Source organism: Anthonomus grandis, chromosome 5 (genome assembly GCF_022605725.1).
Source record: "Anthonomus grandis grandis chromosome 5, icAntGran1.3, whole genome shotgun sequence".
In the NCBI taxonomy this organism is placed as follows: domain Eukaryota; kingdom Metazoa; phylum Arthropoda; class Insecta; order Coleoptera; family Curculionidae; genus Anthonomus; species Anthonomus grandis.
The window spans coordinates 37,426,778-37,452,426 of record NC_065550.1 but is presented as its reverse complement, the minus strand read 5'-3'; the positions used below and the strand labels follow the sequence as shown (position 1 = coordinate 37,452,426).

Below are 25,649 nucleotides of genomic sequence, written 5' to 3'. Positions count from 1 at the left end.
ACGGTCTCATCAAATCCATGTAATTTTTTTCAAAGCTACACGTGTTTCGCTCCTATCGGAGCATCATCAGGCCTAGACCTACACAGATCACATTACAACTCAGTTGTAGTGAAACACGTGTAGCTTTGCAAAAAAATTACATGGATTTGATGAGACCGTGACTGTGTTCTTACCTTTGTTTTGTTTTCGTTTGGTCTCTTAGAGAAATATGGATGATACGTTTCTATTTACTTGAGATTTTATTATATACCCAAGAGCTGAGGTTTTATCTATTGACCTCTGAATTTACTTCTTCTTTTCAATATTTTACCTAATTCCATTATGAATATTGAAAAGAATAAAAAAACCTATATATTCAATAAAAGTATTTAATTTAAACTAACATTTCGGTAGCTAAATCTACTACCGTTATCAAGGTAAATAAAATTAAGAATCCTTAACTTTTTCAACTTCTTGTATGCTTCTTTTTACCCTCGTTTTTCAATATTAATTTTCATATTTTGACTTTAATAAACTGTTTTAAACAGTAACAAAAAAATACATAGGTTGCTTTTTTTTTTAAATAAATGGTAATGTAATTTAATAATAAAAAAATATATATCAATTAATTTTAAGAATGCCCTGTTCTATCTCTCAAATAATCAACCGAACAAAATTGAGGAAACAACCCAGTTTATTCAATGGTTATTGTTGATAACAAGTGTTGTGTAATTTGGATTTTTGAAAAAAGTTTATACACGTTAAGTCTTTTTGGTAATGGGCTACTAAGTTTCAAAACTTTAATGCCTTTCTTATTTTTTATTCAATTTTGAAAATGTATGTTAATGTGTTGATTATTCCTTATTACCATTTCAAAAATCAATATGGAATAGTTTCAAATGCCCTAAAATAAATAAACCCAAACACTTGGAAGAAAATGAAAAATTACTCCAAAATGCCTGGAACATATCAGAAATTCCTTTAGAAATACATGAGCCAAAGGAGTTTCCTAAAATCCGCACATGTAACCTCAAGTTTTAGCAATAAAATCACTTCAATTCCCTGTAAGGCATAAAATCTATTCAATTTGCAGGAAAATAAAAGCCGTTTCATTTAAAAATCTTAAATATATTTACCGGAAAAATACCAAAAGGCACAACATTTTAGATGGGCGTTAATTGGATGGGGCCAAGGCACAGGACTGTGTTATGAAGATAACTGAACATAGGTCGAAATATTCATCGACATATAAAGCAAATCGGTTTCTTCAGAAAAATTCTACATTCTACAAAGAAACTACCTATATCCATAACTCCATCATTTCTTGAAAATTTCGTTTTAAAATGATTTAATATGACTTATTGCCCATCTAAAATATCATAAATTAAAATCGAATTAACTAATACGATACAACATGCGCCTCTGCATCCTGTGCTGCAACTGTCCCCTCCTGATCATCGCCTGGATCACTTTGACCACCACCCGTTCGCTGTATCCCTGTTGCACGAAATCCTGCAGGACCACCTGCTGCGACACCTGCGTCCCGATCGCGAATCTCTTCTTTAATTGTTTCTCGACGCGCGAGAGCATCTCTTGTTCCCCTTCGGTGGTGAAACCTTCCGCGCCTAAAAAGAGTTTCGAGGAGTGAAATTCAAAAGGGTGACAATCAATACTCAAATATTTATTTCCATAGACTCATACAAATAATAAGTATCGGATAATGTCAAAAAATAAAACTGTAAGACCTAAACATGCGACTTTCAAAAGGCCGTAAGAAAAAACAATAAAAAATCTACAATTAAGTAAACTAAGAAAACTACAGCTTTTAACAAACAAACAAATATGAGTTATGAGAGTAAAAATGAGACGCTGCAATTTAAATATTCTGTTACCGTATAAAAGGAATTTTTAATTAAAATTGTTTTCTAAAAAGTTTATTGTATAATTTAATTGGTAAAATACTGGGCTGTTTGCCACTTTGGTTAATTTATGTTTGGGTAAATTCAAATTTAAATTAACCCTGAGTTCATCGTGGGTATTTCTAGATAAAGAATAGTGAGACAGGTTCCGCTTTATACCGATTATTATTTATTATTATTATTATTATTTGCTTTATACCTTTTTTTTTACATGACCGAATTAAAAATAAATAGGCAAGGAAGTGGTATAATTTTCAAGTCTGGAAAAAGTGTTAAGCTAGAAGAAAAGGCTTAAATAAAAAGTTCTATATATTTTTTTCTGGGCTGAAGATTTTTATTTTTTAATGGTCTAAGTAAATACAATATGTTGCCAATACAAATCAAAACAAACCAAAGTGTAAAGTTTTTTAAAAGAGTTTTTAAAAATCATTTAATTGTAAGTTTAGTATAATAAAAAACCACTTATTTCTAAAAAATCATGTTGGTTTGTGTCTCGTTTTTGTTTGCATAATATACATATGTGTTTGGTAATTCTATAGTGTTTATTAGTTATTCCATTTTTTTAAAACGTACTATGGTAATTATTAAATAACCTCGTTGTATTAGTTTTTGACTAAATAAACGATATACAGGGTGTTTCGGGAGAAAAGGGGCGATATTTTGGGAACATATTCAGAAGGTCAAAATAAGATAAATTAACCCATACGTTTTAATCCGATTCTTAACCGTTTCTGAATTAATCGGCTCTAAAGTTTTTTTTTTTAATTTTTGGAATAATTACGTTCTCTGTATTTCTCACTCACGTGGCAGGTAATTCATCATTGTTTGTTAATACCTATTTTAATTGACTGGTCATTTTTACAAACATGGTTGTCAGTTTGATTGATTCTGAGCGTTTCAATTTGAAAAGAGCAAAGTTTCCATTACGTAATGCCTCACACATTCACCCATAGGGAGTATGCTGACCTGATGTTCGTGTATGGTTTCTGTAATAGTAGCGCATTACGTGCTGTTGATGAATACCGACGTCGTTTTCCAAATCGAAGAATTCCTCAGGAAACAGGAATGTTTCCAAGCGTAAGAATAAATCCTGAACAAGAGGCGGGACAAAATCTAGAAAATGATGAAAATCTTCTGGATATGGCTGAAAACAACCCGGGTGTTAGTACGAGGCGGATTAAAAAAGAACTTCGATTAGCATCACATGTGGACGTTTGGAAGACACTTGAAACAAGAAGACAATGAAAATCCTTATGCAACGTTTGAACGAAACTTTCAACATCGATTCAGTGTTAACGTGTGGTGTGGAATGCTGAACGACCAGTTGTTTGGTCCTTTTGTATTAGATGAGCGTCTTACTGGAGAAAGATATTTACGCTTTTTGGAAGACCATTTAATACACATGTTGGATGATGTTCCGCTAATTGTTCGACACCGAATGTATTTTCAACAGGATGGAGTCTCATTTTAGTCGCCGAGTGCGTAATTTCTTAGATAATCGTTTTCCTGATCGTTGGATTGGCAGCGGAGGACCTTAAGTTTGACCACCGAGGTCACCAGACTTAAATCCACAGGATTATTGCCTCTGGGGATGGATGAAAGCTCTAGTGTACGAAACATCAGTGCAACACGAGCTCGTAACAAACGTGCTGCAGCTTGCCTTGAAGTTGGTGGAGGTATTTTCGTAAAACATTTTAAATTAGTGGAATTTTGTTTTTTACTAGTATTTGTTTGTGTTGCTTTTAAAATAACAAATCTTACAAAAAAACTTTAGAGCCGATTATTTCAAAAATGGTTAAGAATCGGATTAAAACATATTGAAATCCAAAAATCTCATCCATTATTCTCTAAGAGACCAACATACAAAATTGACGAAAAATAAATAAAAACACAAAGTCACGGTCTCACAACATGTAATTAAACGGGCTACACGTGTTTCGCTCTAGTTAGAGAATCATCAGGCCTAAAATAAAAATACTACTTAAACAAAACTAAAAACTTACATAAAATAATAAAAAACCTTTAGAAGCAATCCACACACTTCACAGTACATAAATAAACAATAATTTTTGTTATTTTTGTAAGGTTATAATTGTACAAAGCAAAAAATAAAAAATAAAAATTGGAACGCAACAACATAGACTCAACGAGAATCGAACCCGGTACAACAAGGTTATAAGTATAAGTGTAAAACCTATCGGCTAGACGGACCTAATGCTAAAACAACTTAACACGTTAGCCAATGTAAATTGAAGAAAGTGATTACAAGGAAAATGTTAAACGATACTTAGCTAAATTAAGTTGTTAAAAATTAAATTAGGTTCAAAAGTAAACACGTCATTCATACACACGAGAACAGGACTCTTCCATTTTCTCCAGAAGGTCAAGCTTCTTACCTTTAGGGCATTCATGAAGCATTTCAGCTCCCACCCCCGGAGAAAAATTATGAGTAGAGGCCAGCAAATGATTCGCAAACGCTGATTTGGTATCACTGACATTGGTATTTTTAAATTTTTCAAAAAGCGCTACGTGTTCTTTAATGCGTGCAGACTGGCCAATGTATACCGCGTTGCAATCGTCACATTTTAAAGAGTAAACTCCCGATTTAGAAAGGATGCTTGCCTTGTCCACTCTACTGACTAATTGGTTCTTTAAAATATTGACTGTCTTAAACAAATTGGTTGATTTATCTTATTTTGACCTTCTGAACATGTTCCCAAGATACTTCCCTTTCCTCCCGAAACACCCTGTATATATAAAAGTTGTTTTCCGCTTTCTTACCGGCGAGATTTCCGCTCATAGCAGCGTCCAGGGTGGACACTTGAAAGAGTCGCAGGGCCTCGTCCACGTGGGTCTCGGTGGCGAACGGTTGCAGTTGCATTTTCGCCAACGATTCCGACATACGGATCACCGCCTCCAATTGACGCACCGTGATCGGGATCGCGTTCTTATGATCGATCTCTTTTTCGTGTTGTTGGGCTCCGGATCTAAAAATGGGTGAAACTTTCAGGAGACTGAACTGTTTCTAAAATAGAGAGTCATTTTTCAGTATGTAAGCAGCAAATTTGGTTTGATCTTAAGATGCCTGAACAGCCTGGAAAATGACCACGAGGTCACAATGATAATGGAAACTGACTCCAAACAGACCTCGTGCAGACTTCAACTGCCTGATATTTGTTGGACTAGCCTCAAATTACCTGTAAGTGTATAGAATCCAGCTTCCAGGCACTCAAAGTGCCTCAGATTCCTTGATTTTGTCCAAAAATATAGAAAATACCCATATCTTAAAAACTAGCCAAGAACTAAATAAATAATATATTTTTTTAGCAAAATGCTACATTTAGAAACAAAAAAAAACAGCAAAGTAAAAGTTGGCCATAACTCTATCAGGACACTCTGGTTTGTTCATGAATGGTCTTGGTAATCCAGAAACAGCATCCCGTTTCCAGAATTATCCTGTCAGAAATATATTTGAAAATTTGTATAAAGGTTTCATGATTGTTGGTTGGTGATTTTCCAAAATGTTAAGAAATTAAATTTTTGAAAAAAACACTTTTTTTTTTCAAAAATTCAAAAAATAGTCATAACTCAAAAACTAGCCAATAGAAACGTTTAAAAATTCGCACATCTCTTCTTTATTAAAATTGATTAAAAACCTGTTACAGCGTTTTTCCCAAAAATTACCACAGCTTTGCAAAAAATTTTTTTTTAAGATTAATTTTTTTTCTTTTCTCAAATACCTCGAAAAACCTTAAGAATATCTAGAAAACCCTCCCAGGCAGTCAAAGTGCCTAAACTTCTTGAAATAGACTTAGATTACCTTTAAATGCCTGTAAGAGACTTGAGAATCCAAAAACCTGGAAAGTTACTTTAAGCAAAAAATGTCTCAATAATCCAGTAAATATTAACGCTACAACTTCTAAAACCTGGAACATATGTAAAACGTTTATTTCATTTCCCTGAGAGGCATTAATAAAACATCCCAAATGCCTGGAATAATGTAAAAAGTCTCCTCAAATACCAGAAAGACATTTTTAATGGTCTCAAACGCCTGGAAGGATCATAAAAACAGCTTAAGGATGCATGACATTAAAATTACTGGAATATCTGGAAAAAATAGTTGCAAAATGCCTGAAATATAAAAGAACTTAAGTTAAATGTCCAATAAATAAGAGAAAATAAAGGACGACTTCAAGGAACATTAAGATGGATTCAACTGCTTGGGAGAAATATAAAAACTTGCTTTAAAAACATGAAAAATTAACTCAAGATCACACCGACTTTAAATTAATGACAAATTACTTTGATAATTATGAAATGATTTCAATAACCTGAGAGGCATACGTAAAGTATCCCAAATGCCTGGAGTAAGGTTAAAAGTCCTCTCAAGCGCCTGAAAGACATTTCTAATGGCCTCAAATGCCTGGACGGGAAAAATAATGAACCCAAAAAGCCTTGAACACATCATAACGAAAATGGCTTTAAATTCATGGACAAAAATAGGAAATTACTTTGGAATTCCGTGGACATGGATGGTGCCCCATAAAAGCATGAAAAATCAATTTAAATACATTGACAACAATACCCAGAAACATACGAACTTTAAAGGAAATAAATAACGACTTATCTGTAAAATTATGCGAAAGTTTCACATTTTCACCCGATATAACGTTGCTTTTTCTCACCTCATCATCACGTATCTCCTCTTCAATTTTTCAGCTGCATCTTTGTTTAATCGAGGTCCGCATCGGGTTCGGCAATAGTTGATGTACTTTTTCAAAAATTCCAACGATAATTCGCCCTCTTTCGGTTCCTGGGTCATTTGACCGGCGTTCATGTGGATGCTCATGATGTGCTTCGCTAAAGTCTGTGAAATTAAAGTTCAATGTTGATTGCAGTTGGGTTTTTTTCGCTTGTGATATACTGACCATGTCCCTGTGCTGGTCGTGTTCGTCTTTAACGATGAAAATCATGTCGAATCTTGACAAAATGGTGGGTAGAAAATCGATGTTTTCGTCGCCCTAGGGAGAGAATGAGGGTTAGTTGAGAAATGGGTGATTTATTCTGAAGGTTTTTGATAGAATTGTTTAAAGCAAAGCTATTGGGTTTGTACGTTATATTCTTTTAAGAATCCAACTTAACCAATAGATTTGTTTGAAAGTTTGTACATACAGTCTTTAATAATTTTAGGGTTTTCAAAAAAATTTTAGAGAAAAAAAATTATAAAATAGCCGTAACTCAAGAACCAGCCATTAAATTCATTTGGGATTTTGTACACAGGTTCTTTAATAAATTAACACTTGTTTCACGGGCTTCCAAAAATTTTTGAAAATGTTGAAAAAACAATTTCACTAAATATATCCATAACTCAAAAACCAGCCGACATTTACATTGGTCCATAGATTCTTTAATAAAATTGATTAGACACTTATTTCAGGGTTTTTTAAAAAAAATTCCAAAATACCCATAACTGAAAAATCAGCCAACAGATTCGTTTGAAAATTTGCATACAGATCCTTTAATTAAATCAATTTTTCTCTAAAAAAAAAAAAAAACGTTAATTTACCCTCTTTTGCTAGGAAACCTTCATTTGAAAAGTGAGACGTTCATGAAAACGGCTCATTTTTCACAGATATTTAAAATAAAATTGTGACTCTGAAACTGCCCGAAATAATTAATTAATTATTTATTAATGAGACAGGTAAGTGAAAAAAATTATTTTAAAATTCCAGGCAGTCGAAGCATCATTTTTATAAAATATGTCTTAAAATAATTTATAATTGAGGTTTAAGTCAAAATTATGCCTAAGCTACCTAAAGTAATTAATTAATTTCTGACTGTCAATATTAATTTATAATTCCAGGCACTTTAATTAATATTGTGCCTCAGTTGCCTGGAATAGTTAATTATTTAACTGATATTTAAGTTAAAAATTGTTTTACTATTCCAGGCAGTTGGTTCCTGCCTAAATTAGTAATAAATTCATTCATTTATTAATGTCGTTTAAGTTAAAGTTTAGATTAATTTAAAAGAAAATAAATAATAGGAAACAAATTTTGTCCAATTTTAACTTAATTTCTACCCTTGACTTGTATCGTGTATCAGTGTTGTTCTCTACTTCTTTTTTCGTTCTTTTTATTAGTGAATCACACAATCAACACAAGTCGTTCTGATGATGCCTAGTATGGGCGAAACACGTGTAATCATCTGGCTTTAATTTAATAAATTTAAGACCTGTGAGTTAGACTAGTTTATTTCATTACTATTTAATGTAAATCGGCCTCTTTGAGAAAAGATGGACTATTTCTTGGAATGGGTGAATTAATATTATTTTAAAATTCCAGACAATTGAAGCATTATTTCTCTATTGTAGAAACTTTCAAATTTTAGGCATTTTACTTTAAAGTAAGTCGCACCTGCCTAAAATACAATACAATAATCAAATTAAATAACACACTACAATTTAAGCCTTTTAAGCAAATTCTTGCACCAAGATTACAAGCAATCTGTATACATGTGCAAAAATCAAGGGGGTTCAATTAATTTCTAAAATTCAACCTGTATGTACTAAAATAAAGTGTTAATGGAACATTGTTCAATAGGACAGAATCTAAAAGTGACATTAGTTTAAGATAGTTGTTTTGTAGTAAGTTGTTGTAAATAATCGGTTTTCATTTTCAAATAATTAATAATTAAGAATATTCACAATTATTTCAAAATTTCAGGTACTTTAATTAAAATTATTCCTCGACTGCCTGGAATAGTTAATTTATTATTGACGTTTAAGTTAAAATTATTCTACAATTCCAGGCAATTGGGCTTTACATTTATTAAAATTATTCCCCAAGAGCCTAGAATAATTAATTAATTAATTTCTGACTGTTTAGTTAATATTAATTCGTAATTTCAGGCATTTTGATTAAAATTTTGCCTCAATTGCCTAGAACGATTTTAAAATTCCTTTTTTAGATTTCGGGTACTCCAATTAATAAAACTAAAGCTTAACTGCCTGGAATAATAAAAACTAATTAATTAATTTGTAATTGACATTTCAGTTAAAATTATTTTACATTTTCAGATAACGAAAATGTGAATTTTTTTAAATTTCGACATTTTAATTAAAATTATGCTTTAAGCAATTCACAAAACTTAATTGAAGGAGTTTCCAAAAAAAAAAAAAATCTATAGTTTCAATTGAAAATAAACTTCTGAGTGAACAAATAACAATTTTGATCTTATTTCGGTAAAAAAACCACTGACAGCACAAATTTAATAGCGTATTTCGTCCAGTTTAAATCATCATCATCAGACCATAAATATTAATGCATAAGCAAATAATACCTTATTGATCCGAACGAGTAACACTATTAAACTTAATAAAGCTTGGGCTTAGATTTAAATGAACTTTCAGATAATAACCTTGGTTTCATCCTAACGGCCGAAAATACTATTGGCCGCGGCCAGTACCTAGTTTCAGAGATATCAGCATTTTATTATCATATTTCAGTTTTTTGAGAATTATTTTCCTTTTCCAAGGCAAATTTCTTCATTGCAAAATTTTTTTCGAAAAAACCCTGAAATAAGTTTGAATTGAATTTTATAGAGGAAAGTATATTTCAAATTTCAAATTTCTAACTTCATTAGTTTTAGAGATGTGAGCACTTTGTTGCTAGATATTTCAGCTTTTTGATAATTATTAGTTCCAACTTCCAAGGCGAATTTCTTCATTGCAAAATTTTTCTCGAAGAAACGCTGAAATAGGTGTCAATGGAACTTTATGGAGGAAGTTATATTTCAAATTTCAAGTTTCTAACATCATTAGTTTTAGAGATATGAGCATTTTGTTGCTAGAAATTTTAGTTTTTTGATAATTATTTTTTTCAGTTTCCAAGGCAAATTTCTTCATTGCAAAAAATTTTCTCAAAAAACGCTGAAATAGGTGTCGAATGAATTTAATAGAGGAAGTTATATTCCAAATTTGAAGTTTCTAACATCATTAGTTTTAGAGATATGAGCATTTTGTTGCTAGAAATTTTGGTTTTTTGGGAATTATTTTTTTCAACTTCCAAAGCGAATTTCTTCATTGCAAATTTTTTTTTCGAAAAAGCGCTGAAATAAGTGTCAATTGAACTTTATAGAGGAAGTTATATTTCAAATTTCAAGTTTATAACGTCATTAGTTTCAGAGATATGAGCCTTTCTTGCTGAAAATTCCAATTTTTTTTGTTGAAATTTTTTTCAACTTCCAATGCTAATATCTCCTTTTTCTTACAATTTAGGGAAAAACGCTGAAATAAGTGTCTAAAATGATTTAACTAGAAAAAACTATGTACTATTGGCATTTTCTTCTGAGAATTATAGATTTTTTATTTTGCAATTTTTGCCTGTTTCAAGGCTAACATTTTGATTTTTTTTTAATTTATAGAAAAAGACTGAAATATATATCGAATAAATTTAATAGGGGAAATGTTTTTTTTAAATTTGAAATCTCTAACTTCATTAGTCAGAGTTATGATCATTTAGTTGATGCTAAAAATTTGAATTCAGACAAAAAAATATTTTTCAATTTTCAAGGCAAATTTCTCCACTTTTAAAAGTTTTTGGGAAAAACCCTGAAATAGGTATTCAATGAATTTATTATAAGAAGCTGTGTTTCAATTTTCATATCTCTAATTCTCTTAGTTTCAGATATATGAGCACTTTGTTCATTGGATTCCCAATTTAAAAAAGATCTCAACTTCCAAAGATAATTTTTCCCACTTGTAAAATTTTTTGAGAAAAACACTGAAATAGATGTCCAATGAATTTATTAGAAGAATCTATGTTCTAATTTTCACATTTGTAACTCTCTTGGCTTCAGAGATATGAGCACTTTGTCACTAGAAATCCCGACTTTTTTAACTTCCAAGACTATATTTTTTACTTTTAAAAAGTTTGGGCAAAAACCTTTAAATACATGTTTAATGAATTTTTTAGGAGAACCTATGTTCCAAATATCAAATCACTATTTTCCTTAATTTTAGAGATATAGGCATTTTGTCCCTTTTCAAAAAATTACATATTTGAACTTCCAAGGCAAATTTCTTTATTTCAAAATATTTTTCGAAAAAACGCTGTATCAGATGTCCAATGATTTAATTGGAAGAACCTATGTACCAATTTTTGAATCTCTGATTTTATTGCTTCCAGAGATATGAGCATTTTGTTTCTAGAAATTTTTACATACCTCCAAGGCGAATTTTTACATTTCTACATAGTGCCAATTAAATTGAAAAAATATTTAATGGGTAACTAAAAGTATTTCGGTCATACTCCACCATCAGGGATAACACATTAAGGGGTTCTGTCAAGTTCAGACAAGGTTAAAAGCATTAAAATACATCCCATTCTCATGTATTTTAATCCTTCTAACGATGTGTCCAATGTTTTTATTTAAAACAGTAAATTAACTTTTTTTTTTTAAAGAAAAAGAGGCTGAAATCAGTGTCGAATCTTTTTATTCGAAAAAGCTATGTTCCAATTTTCAGTATGAGAAAATTAGTTTTAATTGTATTTTGTATTGTATTGGATTTTTTTCATTTCAAATATATTTTTAAAGAATCGTCCTGAGAAAGGTCCCAACAAATTTATTAGAATGTCCAATAACGCCACGTTCCAATATTCATTATTTTTGGCAGTATTTTTCAAGATAATGGAAATATTATTAAAAACATTGTGGGCGAAGAAAGAACGTTTCCTACCCAATCATTTGATATATGAACGATCATTTTAACTCAAAACCGAGTTACATACAATTTCCTACTTGTGGTAAATAAAACTCTAATTTCTAGGATCGATACGTGTACGAAATCTGTAGAACAGAATCCCAATCTTTATTAAATTTAATAAAGCTTGGGATTAGATTTAAATGAACTTTCAGATAATTCATTCACCTTGGTTTCATCCCAACGGCCGAAAATACTATTGGCCGCGGCCAGTACCGAACACCTCGAGTTCAACGTGGTAGTGATCCCCGCCTTGGCTATAGAAATCGTTTGTTGTTCCATCGCTTCGTGGATGGCCACCCTAAAACGACCATTAAATGAACATTATTAAAAAAAAAAGATAAAACAATGTTTACCGATCGTCTTCTCTCATTTTATCGAACTCGTCGATACAGACGACGCCGCCGTCGGCCAACACCATGGCGCCGCCCTCCATAACGAAATTACGGGAGGCGGGATCTCGCATCACGGAGGCGGTCAAACCGGCGGCGGAACTCCCTTTGCCCGACGTGTACACAGCGATCGGGGCGACTTTTTCCACGAACTTCAATAGTTGCGACTTGGCGGTACCGGGATCTCCGAGCAGGAGCACGTTGATGTCCCCGCGACGCGTTAGGCCGTCTGGAAGACGTTTTCTGGAACCTATCAAACATTAATATTAGTATCTCGATTTTCATTCGAATATTTTAAGCACTATTCCAGGCACTCGTATATGAAGTTTTCCTTTATATTCAATTAATTTGTGTACCGTATCTTGCCAAAATTAGTTTGAGTATTGTGTCTTTGTTTATTGCAGAGGTATAATAATAATAATAATAATACTTCTTTATTTGCTCAAATACATCCAACAGCTTAGCATCGTCAAAAGGTATAGACTGTCAAACGCCAATAATACAGTGCACAAAGGGAGACATTAATCTATCAGAGTTTTACCTACATAACATAGCAAATAAAAAAAAATAAAAATTAAACAAAATACAATTTTGGTTCGCATCAGAAATGCTCACAAGTATGTATGAAACATTTGTTATACAGGTATGAAAGTATAGTATTCGACTAGGTTAAAGACTATTGTAGAATTCGTCCAATGAGTATGGACAGATCTCCAAAATCAGGTTTTTCGTTACTTGCTTAAATCTATTTAAATGTAGTTGTTTTGTGGTTTCGGGTATTGCATTAAAAAGTTTTATGGCATTAGTCATATAGCCCTTATGGGTCAGACTAAGCCTGTGTTGTGGAAGTAAAAGATTTCCCCCATGTCTGGTGTCATATAAGTGCCTACTATTTACTGTGCTAAATCTAAAAGAGTATGTTCTGGCAAATATCAGACATTGGTGAATGTATAGGCCAGGCATTGTCATGATTTTTAAATTTTTGAATAAAGGTCTACAACTATCTGTTGGTTTTTTGTTTTTTAGAATTCTGAGTGCCGATTTTTGCAACTTAAATGCTCTCTGCCAGTCGGCCGAGTTACCCCAAAATAACAGTCCATATGACAACTTTGATTGAAAAAGTCCCATATACGCCATTCTACATACTACTGGAGGCGCCAATTGAACAATTCTGCGCAACAGAAAAAGAACCGACGAGAGTTTTATTGCCAGATCTATTATATGATAATTTATTATCTAGATAAACACCCAGAAATTTGATCGCGTCTATTCTCTGATGTCTTTCCCTTAAAGAGAAATTAACCACCTCTGTTTTATTTAGATTCAAGCATAGTCTATTGTCAGCAAACCATACTTTTAACTTGTGAAAAGTTGCACTAGTTCCATTCTGTAGGGAAATCAGATCTGAATGCTGACTGAGAAGAGTTGTGTCATCCGCATATTGTACAGATATCACCTCTGAGAAGTGGGCGGGTAATTCATTTATATAAAGTAAAAACAGAAGAGGACCCAAGATTGATCCCTGAGGCGCCCCTGTTGTTATTCGAAGTATGGAGGATGTTCTTCCTCCACAAGTCACCATCTGCTGACGCTCACAAAGGTAGGACTGGATAAGTTCCAGGCAAATACCCCGGATACCATAAAAAACCAACTTGCTCAACAAAATATTATGCGAGACACAGTCGAACGCTTTTGAGAGGTCGCAGAAAATTGCACTCACTGTCTTGCCCCCCTCAAATGCATCAACCAGGTAGTCTACCGTTATCCTGAGTGCATCAGCAGTGGATCTTCCTTTTCGAAAGCCAAACTGCGCTGGTGAAAGTAAATTATGTTTATCAAGAAAAGATATGAGACGTTGGTTTAGACAGAGCTCAATGGGCTTGGATAATATCGGTATTATTGATATTGGTCGATGATTTCCTGGATCATCCATATTACCCTTTTTAAATATAGGAACAACCTTACTTATTTTAAGCTTTTGTGGAAATGTACCAGATGAAAAACATTTGTTTATTATTAGAGATAGTGGTAGGGCCAAATCATTTGCAAGTTGTTTCAATATTTTATTGCTCAAACCAAAGATGTCTTGAGCAGAACTATCACTTAAACTTTTTAATAGATCAATGACTTCTATTTCGGTAACAGGTGAAAGAAATACTGTTGAATTGTTATGTACATATTTTGCTGTAAATTGTACGGGATCATTAGATTTTTGCAGTGTATTTGTAATTGAGTCAGCTATATTCACAAAGAATTTGTTAAACTCATCGGGAGTTACATTACATTTTGAATTACTAGGATCATTATTTTTTGTTTCTTTAATGATGTTCCAGATGGTTTTTGATTTGTTATGACTATTTCCTATTTTGTTTGTATAATACGAGTGTCTCGCTTGTTTTATTTTAGTTTTATATTCCTTGATACGAATTTTTAGCCATTCTGAGAGATCTAGAGTACTGTTATGTTTATTTAAGGTAGAAAATAAGTTTAAGTTATCTCTCAATCTTTTCAGTTCATTATTAAACCATTTTTTTTTCTTTATTTGTGGTGAGAATTGTTTTAGTTTTTTTGGGAATATAAAAGTCTATAATAGACATTAGAACATTGAGAAATATTTCAAAAGAATTGTCAATGTGGGGGACTTCGAGAATTCCACCCGTTATCTATTTTCTATTTCTCGTATTGATATCCATTTCACTGGGCCAATAAAACCCAATGTCACTTGCACTACACTTTATTTAGGACAAATTCACCCCAATCCCATTACAACCCCAATTAAAGACTAATTATTACACATGCACATTATTGCAAATCAAAGGCAACATTTCTCTTGACTCCTCGTCACCGACGACTACTCGACTCACACTCTCTCAGGATAGGCCGTTACAAGCCGGTGTCATAACAGGCGGGCGGGGTGGTTTCCTTTATTACATAGCGCCGCCATGAAGAACAGTGGCGTAACAAATTGAAATAAATTTTGTTTATATTTTTTGTCGATTTAAATTGAATTACGCAACATACCGCCGGCCTTGAAAGAATCACCTTCTTTCAACAAAAAAATTAATCCTAATATGAATAATTTCAATTTAAAAGGAACTTAATCTACAAGTTAACATATTATTCTTATTCACTAAAAGGGTACTAACTATTTACAAATTAAGCCAGTGGCAGAATGCACAATTTGGCTACAGCGCGCTTAAAATTACCATGGTCAGTCTTGACCAACACAACCCGAGTTATATTATCACTGCCCGGATATAATTCTAAAACCCGACCTAGGGACCACTTTAAAGGCGGTAGATTTTCTTCCTTTAACAACACTAAGTCACCAATTTTGATGGTTGGACCAGTAACTTGATCCCACTTAGAACGTCTAATTAGTTCACTGAGGCATTCCCTTTGCCAGCGATTCCAGAAATGCTGAACCAGCTGTTTCACATACTGAAATCTATTCAACCTATTCGGATTCACTTCACTCACATCAGACTCCGGAAGAGCCACCAACGAGTCTCCAATTAAAAAATGTCCCGGAGTCAACGGCGAAAGATCATTTGGATCATTAGATAAAGCGCTAAGCGGCCGGGAATTCATACAGGCCTCAATTTGAGTAAAAACTGTTGTCAACTCCTCAAAAGTTAAGGTTGCATTGCCTACAATGCGTTTTAAATGGTATTTTGCCTGTTTTACCGCAGCCTCCCACAAACCACCGAAATGAGGGGATCGAGGCGGTATAAACTTCCAATTTATACCATCTTGAGACAATTGTTTGATCACCTTATTATTAAAATTTTCATTATTAATTAAATTCATAAAATCCCTCATTTCGTGGTTAGCGCCCACAAAATTTGTGCCACAATCAGAAAATATAGTTTGGCATTTGCCACGCCGGCTAATAAACCGTTTTAAAGCATTTAAAAAGGCGCTAGTTGAGAGGTCGGAAACGACTTCTAAATGAACGGCACGCGTAACAAAACAAATGAACACACATAGGTAAGCCTTTAAAATTTTGCTATTTCGCAAAGTTGAAGTCTTTATGTTAAAAGGACCTGCGTAGTCCACGCCACAAGTAAAAAAAGGTCTAGCAGGTGAAATTCTCCGCTCAGGCAGTTCACCCATCAAAGTATGGATGCTAGAGGGATTAACCTTAAAACATACAATACATTTACGCAGTACTCTTTTGACCGCACTAATACCACCCAAAATCCAAAATCTGTAACGAATGTTCGCTAATAAATTTTGGGCGCCCATATGCAAATTCTTTTTATGTTCATATTCTATTATTAACTTACTAAAATTGTTATTATCTAAAATAATAGGAAATTTTTTATCATATGGAATTAAAGCCTTTCCAATGCGCCCACCTACACGCAAAACATTATTATCATCCAAAAAAGGATTTAATGAAATTAACTTACTTGATCGTGAAATCAGTTTTTTATTTTTTAACGCCTTAAGTTCTTCTGGAAAATCAGAAGCCTGAGAAATTTTGCAAAGAACCCACAAAGCTTTCTCTAATTCATTTACCGTTAAATTTCCATTTAATCTCTCACCCCCTTTCAATCGAGAATTATTACAAAATCTTAAACAAAGCGCGGTTACTCTTTGAAGCCGCAGAAAACTTGAAAATTTATTTATTAATTCATCACCTTCACCTAAAGTACAGTGTAGAAAATGAGCCCTTACACCCTTTATTTCTGGCAAATCTTGCGTGCAAATTGTCAAATCATTTTGATCAGGCCAATAATTATCATCCATTTTTAACCATGCTGGTCCGTGCCACCATAAATCTGAATTTATCAATTCAACTACTCTACAACCTCTCGAGATGAGGTCGGCCGGATTATCCTGACTTGCCACATGATTCCACTTATTCACTAATTTATTCTCTTGTAATTCTGCAACTCGGTGGCTCACAAAAATACTCCATTTACTGGGATCCGAAGACAACCATGCCAAAACGATCCTGGAATCGGTCCACCCTATAATTTTATTAATTTCCATTTTCAAAGAATTTACTGTTTTAGTAATTAATCTTGACAACAATAACGCCCCACATAGTTCCAACCTTGGGAGGGTTATCGTTTTTAACGGTGCGACCCTGGACTTGGCACAAAGAAGGTAAGTATGTACTTTATTTTTGTAGGATATCGATCGCAAAATTATACACGCACCATAAGCCCTTTCGGACGCGTCGCAAAAACCATGTAATTCTACTTTAATAGCATCTTCACTCATTACATGTCTAGAAATCTGAAGATTATTTAAACATGGCAAGTTCTGGAAAAAACGCCTCCAAGACTCATGGATATTGTGGGGAAGCTCTTCATCCCAATCAAGCTTGTCCCTCCATATTTCTTGCATGATCATTTTTGAGACAATGATAATTGGACCCACCAACCCAAGGGGGTCATAAATTCTAGATATTATTGACAAAACATTACGTTTTGTAACTTTCACAGGATAATCTAGAGAAATTACATACTGAAGGCTATCTTGCCTTATATTCCAAACTAGCCCCAATGTTTTGGTAACTTCTTTATCCACTACATATTGATTTATATTGTCTGCTTCCTCATTTTGAAATATCTCTATTCTATTTGACACCCACTTCCGTAATTTAAATCCGCGTCCTTCTAAGACCTGTGATATGCTCTTTTTTAGCTCTATCACTTCTTCTACTGACGATCCCCCCGTAAGAAGATCATCAACAAAAAAATTTTGAAATATCTCAAAAGCAGCCTTTGGAAAAGCTTCTTGCTGCTCCATTGCTGCCTCATGTAATGATCTAATTGCCAAATAGGAAGCAGGTGTAGTGCCATAAGTCAATGTATTCAGGCGGTAATATTTGAAGTCATCATTTGGATTGCTTCTCCATACTATTCTCTGTAAATTTCTTTGATTGGGATGTACCCATACTTGTCGGTACATCTTCTCGACATCAGCTCCCAGGACGACATTGTGTTTCCTAAATCTTATCAAAATGGAATACAAGTCATCCTGTATAGTTGGCCCTGCTCTTAACATCTCATTTAAACTAACACCTCTATTGGTCTTCGCACTGGCGTCAAACACTACTCGCATCTTCGTAGTGGTACTGTCTGCTTTCACCACTCCATGATGTGGCATATAATATTCAGCTTCCTTACATTTTATTTCTTCCTTCGATATCTCAGTCATGTGACCAAGCTCTTTGTATTCCTTGATAAATCGAGAATATTCTTCCTTTAAGTCACTATTTGCATTTAACCTTTTCTCTAAATTAAGAAATCTTTTTTCAGCAATTTCCTTCGAAGAACCAAGATTATCTAAATTTCCTTTCACAGGAAGCTGAACAATAAATTTTCCATCTGGTCCAACTGTGGTTGTTTGTTTGAAAAGCTCTTCAGATTCATTTTCTTCTTTACTTAACAGATTCCCTTCATTAACTTCTTCTAATTTCCAAAACCTTTCTAATTGGTCACTTATATTAATCTTTGATGAAAAGCCACAAACACTTAAACAACTGTTAACAGGCACTTCACTAATTTCACCATTTTTATTATTACAACTATCAGGCACAGTACCACTTACTATCCACCCCAACCTTGTTTTTTGTAGAGTGGGCATATTCTGATTACTTATTTGGCCAGCAAGTAAAAGCTCATAAAATACACTTGCCCCTAACAACAAATCAATTTTGGCTGGGATATTAAAACTTGGATCAGCTAAGCTAATATTACAAGGTATTTTCAATTTATCTTTATTTATATGCACCGTTGGAAGTTTACTAGTTATTTTATTTAACACAAAACATGTTAACAAAACAGAAAATTCATTTATTTTTGATTTAATATAAATTTCCACAGCTTTATTTGTTTTAGTTATTGATGTATTTATCCCCAATATGCTCATATTTATTTCCTTGACATTTAAATTAAGCTTATTAACAACTTCAGAACTAATAAAATTCGATTGTGAGCCACTGTCTAACAGTGCTCTCACATTATGTGTAGCCCCGTTATCATCAACAATCAAAACCTCAGCTGTTGATAACAACACCTCGCATTGATTACAATTATTCACACTCAAACTACTATGGGTGCTTACCGTTTTACCCTGAGGTGTAGCTCTTATTTCAACTTCACTATTATTATTTGATGAAGCATTATTGACATTATTTTTATTTATATTATTTTTAGGCTCAGTCTTTGAAAAATCTAAATGCAATAGAGTGTGATGTGGTTTACCACATTTATCACAACCCTTAAAGGAACATCTCGTACTAATATGATTACTCTTAAAACAATTTAGGCATAAATGTAATCCTTTTATTTCATTTATCCTTTCATATTCCTTTAAACCTAAAAATTTAGGACATCTGAATATTAAATGTCGATTGCCCTTACATATAGGACAAAAATTATTATGCCCTTTGTCACCCGTGCTACCCCCTTGACCTTCTGTAGCTACAAAACTATGAACACCCTTCGAGCCCTTGAACCCAGTAGACTTATTTTGTGAACTATTTGACCCAGTTAAAAAACCACCCTGACTTAACGATTTTTTATGAGACTCTAAATTTTCCAATACATGACAACGTTCATTAACAAAATTGAAAAAATCTTGACACTTAATATCACTTTGTTTGACACAAAATGTTTCCCATTCTCTCATGGAATGTATATCTAACTTGTTAGTAAACATGTAAATCAACAGGGTATTCCAACTGTCCACGGGTTCATTTAAACTTTTCAAGGCTCTGATATTTTTCTGAATATTGTCAGTTAGAGTGCGCAAATCATTAAGAACATTTTTCCCTACCATGGGTAACTCAAAAAGAGCCTTAACATGACTCTGAATTATAAATTTTTTATTTTCGAACCTATCTCGTAACAACTGAAAGGCAATATTATAATTTGCATCACTTACTTCAATAGAATGAACCACCTGAGCAGCCTCGCCCTTTAAGCAGGATTTCAAATAATAAAACTTCTGTACGGGCCCTAAAGAATTATTATTGTGAATTAAGGCCACAAAAGTATCATAAAAACTTAACCAAGAGTCATAGCTCCCACTAAAGGTGGGTAAATCTAGTGAAGGTAGCTTCACATAGTTTTGTTGAACATTATTTATATTATTTATTTCACTATTATTATTTATTTGAACATCACCTTTTGAAAGGTCCATTAATCTTTCTTGAAATTTACATACAGTTTCAAAATAATTTTCTTCGAAATCTATTCTTTCCGAACCATCAGACGGCTCTATAAAATCGATACTTGATTGTAACTCTTCAAACTTGTCCCATAGAGTCTCACACCTTTTAAGGCGAGCCTCTATGATTAACTTGGACACAGACTCATCTACATTTGTAATAAAATTATTAAACCGATCCAATTGGGCACAAATTTGTAATTTATCACTAACTAATTTATTTAAATCTTCTTTATCTTGAGCAGTAGGCATTGTTGACAAATAAAATCTTACTTATTAAATTACAAACATTATTATTTTATAGTTTTTGCGTAACACTCACAAATATTATTATTATTTACCACTTAGGTATATCTCGTTATTGTTTATTCTATTTACCTTATACTTACTACTTTATTTACTTTATAGGAATAACTTCCTTTTTTACTTATTTACTTATTAATTTATTATTAAATTTACATATTATTTATTTACCTACTTATTGTTTATTTTACATGAACTGGGAGAGGATGGGGAGGAAATATCTACTTACTTCTATTTCCTAAAAATAACTTACTTTATTTTAGTCACCACACTGACAGGCCTTCTTATTTATTTAAATTCTACTTATTTATTTTATTATTATTTATTCAAAGGCCCTTATCTATTTATTTCTATTGCCCTATTTATTATTTTACTATTCTTATTTATTTATTGATGATTAATTAGTATTATTTATTAATATCTATTAATATTAATTAATTATTATTATTTATTTAACGACTATTATTCGATATTTATTTATTTATTACTTCTATTTAGGTACCTATTATTAGTTATCCATTAATTACCTATATGGATCATATTTATTAAATTTATTATTTATTTATTAAGTTCTTATTTATTTTACTGTCAAGAAAATACCACTTAAAACGCACTACATAATAATTGACAACAGCCCTAACAACAATACCCTATTACATTATTATTGTATAAACTGTTTAAAAACTTACCCGACCGCTACTGACCTACCTACCATGATCCTTATTTATATTTACTTGACTTGACCTTTCAACTTGCAAAACACCAATTTCGTCATCATCCATTCAACCAAATGACAAATCGAATCCAGCGCTCTCATTCGCCAGAACAATTATTCGAATAAAAACGGTTTTTACCAAGCGGTATCAGGAGCCGACAGGTACGGATTCGGATTACGGATTACTTTGCTATGCGGTGCCGGGCGCAGCCGCAGAAACGGGAATGATGCAATCCCAAATTTCACCAAAACTACAATTTCTAGGGCTAAATTGGGTATTTTCTTGCCTTCTGATCCAATATTTCATCACTTATTGCGACTTATCACGTCGGGGTCACCAAAAAATGTGGGGGACTTCGAGAATTCCACCCGTTATCTATTTTCTATTTCTCGTATTGATATCCATTTCACTGGGCCAATAAAACCCAATGTCACTTGCACTACACTTTATTTAGGACAAATTCACCCCAATCCCATTACAACCCCAATTAAAGACTAATTATTACACATGCACATTATTGCAAATCAAAGGCAACATTTCTCTTGACTCCTCGTCACCGACGACTACTCGACTCACACTCTCTCAGGATAGGCCGTTACAAGCCGGTGTCATAACAGGCGGGCGGGGTGGTTTCCTTTATTACATAGCGCCGCCATGAAGAACAGTGGCGTAACAAATTGAAATAAATTTTGTTTATATTTTTTGTCGATTTAAATTGAATTACGCAACAGTCAACGTTACAATTATCAAGTACCAACAACCAGTCAACGTTTAGTAATGAAGTAACACAGCGGGAAAATCTCTCTCCACAATACGGTCTGAACTCTAAGACCGTTGTGTGGGTGTTTTCAGTAGTTTCATTTATTGATTCATATGTATTAATAATAGCCATATGATCTGACATATAAGTGTCCCATAGAGTACATTTACAATTAATTGCACAATTTGTTATGCAGTTATCAAGGCAACTGCTTTTTGTGGTGTTTGTTTGAGATTCTAGTTGCGCTATTTACCAGGAATTTAAAGTCATATGTGCTGTCACAAGTTGGGTGAACTCGGCTGAAGTATGATGTTATCGCTTCCTCTAAGAATAGGATGTGGTCTGGACCACATGGAATCCCAGCATTTTTTCTTAAACAATGCTTATGTGCAATTACAAGACCAATATGGATTATTTTTAATTGTTCTCAAGTTCAAGTGGTTTTTTTGCACCATGAAAAAAATTATTTAAACCCTAATTTTAAATCTCGGAATAAAAGTGATATGACCAATTACACTACTGACTTTGTTCTTTATGTAGCAAATCAGGGTTACCAAAATTACTAATTGTCATTTGTCTTGTTAGTAAGAAATTAAGCTGGAGTTTCAGAACTATTTTTAATCTGGAACAAGTTAATCACACATTCACTATTCTGGAGAAGGGACACCAGATTGAGTTTATCTCTATCTATGCAGATTTCTTTATAATAATTATAAGTGTAACACTTGTCACTAAACTAAGAGGTACATTTTTATAATTACAATGTGACTGGATTCTGTTGATGAATAAATAAATAAATTTACACTTTGAGTGTGTGTGCCTGTTCCTGGGGAAGAATTAAGTATACGAAACGTCAAATTAAAGAAATCATTTGCTGATATAAGGCAGTAGATTTAGATGGGAAAACTTTTACACTGTTTTTTCCCAATAGTTCAAGTTTTAATATTGTAACTTCAAGATTTATATGCTTAACTGAGGGGCCACTAGAACCATTTTAGATTTTTTTTAACTATAATATAAAAGAGTTCTTGAAAATTGATTAGAGGGTAAAACCTCATGTCTAGATTAATAATTTAGATAGTTAGAGCAGTGATTTTCTTATCTAATCTTTACTATTTTTGGGAATATTATCATAAAACAACTGGAATATGCTTAAAAGAGCTTTAGGACTACAAAGAATATTTCTTGCCAAGTAACTTCATATATAAACGATTCTTATTGCTCAAGAACTTTCCGGATTACAGGCTATTTTGTCGTTCAACGTCTTAAGAGGCTCTAGATTTGAACTTTCTAAGCTCATATTGAAGCTTTAATTTTTATAAATTAGTGGACAGATTTGGGAATAACTTGGGACCCACTTAGTATATTTTCATGGTTTCTTTATCCTAATATAGAGAAGCTCCTGACCATGAACTTTAGGGTACAAACGCATGTTAGGGTTAAATATTTGGGTAGTTAGAGAAGTTTTTGTCAAGGCACTTTTTTGCAGTTTTTTTTAGTGCATTTTTACTGTTCTTGGGAATAGTCTACGAAATAATTGGAATATTTTTAAAAGGACTTTAGGGCAAAAAAGAGCATTTTTTCCAAGTAATTTGATATACAAATAATTCTTGTAGCTCAAGAACTTTCTGAGTTACAGTCGATTTTCTCGCTCAAGGTACAAGTATATTCCAACATTAAGATTTTTATTTATTATTGGATATATTTGGGCATAACTTGGGAACCACTTCCAATATTTTCATAAATTTTTTATCTCAATATAAAGGAGCCCCTCAGGATGAATTTGAAAGTAAAAATCTGATTCTATGTTAAAAATTTAAATAATCATAGTAATTTTGGTTTGGCCTTTTTTTGCTAATCAAATTTCTTCTGTTTTTTGAATATTGTTAGAAAATAATTCGAATATTTTTAAAAGGTTTTAGGGAAAGAGAAAGTATTTTTCTTCCCTAATTTAATATATTAAAGCCTCTTGTAGCTTAAAAAATCAATGAGTTAAAATTTTGTCAATGCAGATCTAATATATCTTTAAAGTATTTTGTGAAAGATTGAAAAAAACCTGAAAGCATATATCAAAAAATAGTATTACTTAAGTTAATATTACTTACCTCCAAATAATAAACAAGTGACAGCCTTCTTAATATCAGTAGAGCCATAAATAGATGGTGCCACACTGTTGGCAAGTCTCTCGTAAATATTGGGCATAGCGGCCATTCTTCTGAACAAATCTTCTTCCTCTGACGTGACAATGCCGCATCCTGGAGCGCCTGCGCCCTCTGTGTCCAATTGGAGCCCCACCACTCTCATGTAGGCCGACCGGACACCTGTTATCGCCTTTTCTTTGCCTTCCCTCTAAAAATATAGCATCAAAATTATAATTGTAAATAAAGACTAAGACAATTAATTGTATATGAACTGGTGCATAAAATTTACATAGAAAAGGAAAAATCTGACCTAGTAAACTCACCCTAGATGGTTTGGTAACTTTTTTAATTGAATATATCCCCAAAATGAAAACTCTATTTCCAGGAACTACTTTGTCGCATAAATAGCGGTCACAGTAGAGCAACATATGCCTCGGAATCTCCCCTTGGGGAATTCCATCGGGCAGCTCTTGCAGTTTCAATATTTGGAAATCCACCGATTTGCATTTGTCAGGCATAATGAAGAATGGGTCTAGGGGACATCTTACCCTACCAGCTTGTTCTCTACAAAAAGAGCAAAAACAAAGAGACATATGCGTGATTTGATTCATGATATAAGTAAGCAACTTACGTAGTACACTTCCTAGGCAAAACATAACCTTCTAAGCCAGGCTTCACTGGTAAATTAGCGATAACATTACTACAAGACCTACACTGAATAGAGATCCTTGTGGCTTTGGCTTTTATTCCAGAAGCACTAATAATTATTCCAGGGATTTTCACTAGTTTGGACACTATATCTGACTAAGAATACAAAAGATATTAAAAAGAAAATGAACTGAAAACCTACATACTTTAAGGGCCCTAAGGTTCGCTGGATTAGCATCCGAGTTCAATGTAACTTGAATATCTTCGACTTTCTCCTCTCCCTCCGGCCGAGGGGATGTTAACTCGTCGGCGACCTCAGTGGCGGCATCCTCGAAGATCGGAATATGTTCGGTGGGCTGTTTGTACAGTTTATCAGCCAAAGTTTCATCGAAACTGCCCACATCTTCAATGTTCACGTCCAGACAGTACTGTCGAAGATTGTAGTTTCTTTTCAAAGTGTCCCTGTTGGATTCAATGTTATTTTAGTCATTTATGACCTAAATGGACTATGTTACCTGTATTTATAATTGAAGTTTTCAGTGTGAAATTGCCGGATAAAGTCTTTGAATTTGTTTTTTACGGCGAGCAAATTGACCCCGGCTCCGTCCGTCTGGTTATCGTTAGGGGCCCAGTTGTCGCTGTAAAGAATGTCCGGATGGTCGAATCCTTCCATGATTTACCCAGGAATTATTAATTTCGTTATTTTAACTTGTTACAAGTGGTGAAAAGTTGAGGGTAAACAATTCAAGTGATGCTAACGCGTTGGCGCCAAAAGTTGACAAGTGACATAATCAGAACTGTCATACACGCTGACAATTTTGACGTTCGAAGGGGT

General features: G+C 33.2%; 1 protein-coding gene across 1 annotated transcript; it reads right to left on the bottom strand.

Annotated features, from left to right (window-relative positions):
- Positions 1-1,086: 1,086 nt before the first annotated feature.
- Positions 1,087-25,605, bottom strand: LOC126736914 (DNA replication licensing factor Mcm5). Its single transcript, XM_050441539.1, has 11 exons — positions 25,330-25,605; positions 25,021-25,276; positions 24,798-24,970; positions 24,490-24,730; positions 24,131-24,374; positions 12,018-12,303; positions 11,830-11,962; positions 6,827-6,919; positions 6,584-6,765; positions 4,680-4,885; positions 1,087-1,604 (listed from the first exon to the last, which is right to left on the bottom strand). The coding sequence occupies exons 1-11, from the start codon at positions 25,485-25,487 to the stop codon at positions 1,375-1,377; spliced, it is 2,202 nt and encodes a 733-aa protein (XP_050297496.1). The 5' UTR covers positions 25,488-25,605; the 3' UTR covers positions 1,087-1,374.
- Positions 25,606-25,649: the final 44 nt, after the last annotated feature.

Bases quoted from the DNA above. Each gene is read 5' to 3' on its own strand.
- LOC126736914 (XM_050441539.1), bottom strand. From the start codon at position 25,487: ATGGAAGGATTCGACCATCCGGACATTCTTTACAGCGACAACTGGGCC. The intron at 24,731-24,797 runs GTAAGTTGCTTA...CTCTTTTTGTAG, and splicing joins TTGCCTAGGAAGTGTACTAC to AGAACAAGCTGGTAGGGTAA. The intron at 24,375-24,489 runs GTGAGTTTACTA...CTATATTTTTAG, and splicing joins AAGTTACCAAACCATCTAGG to AGGGAAGGCAAAGAAAAGGC.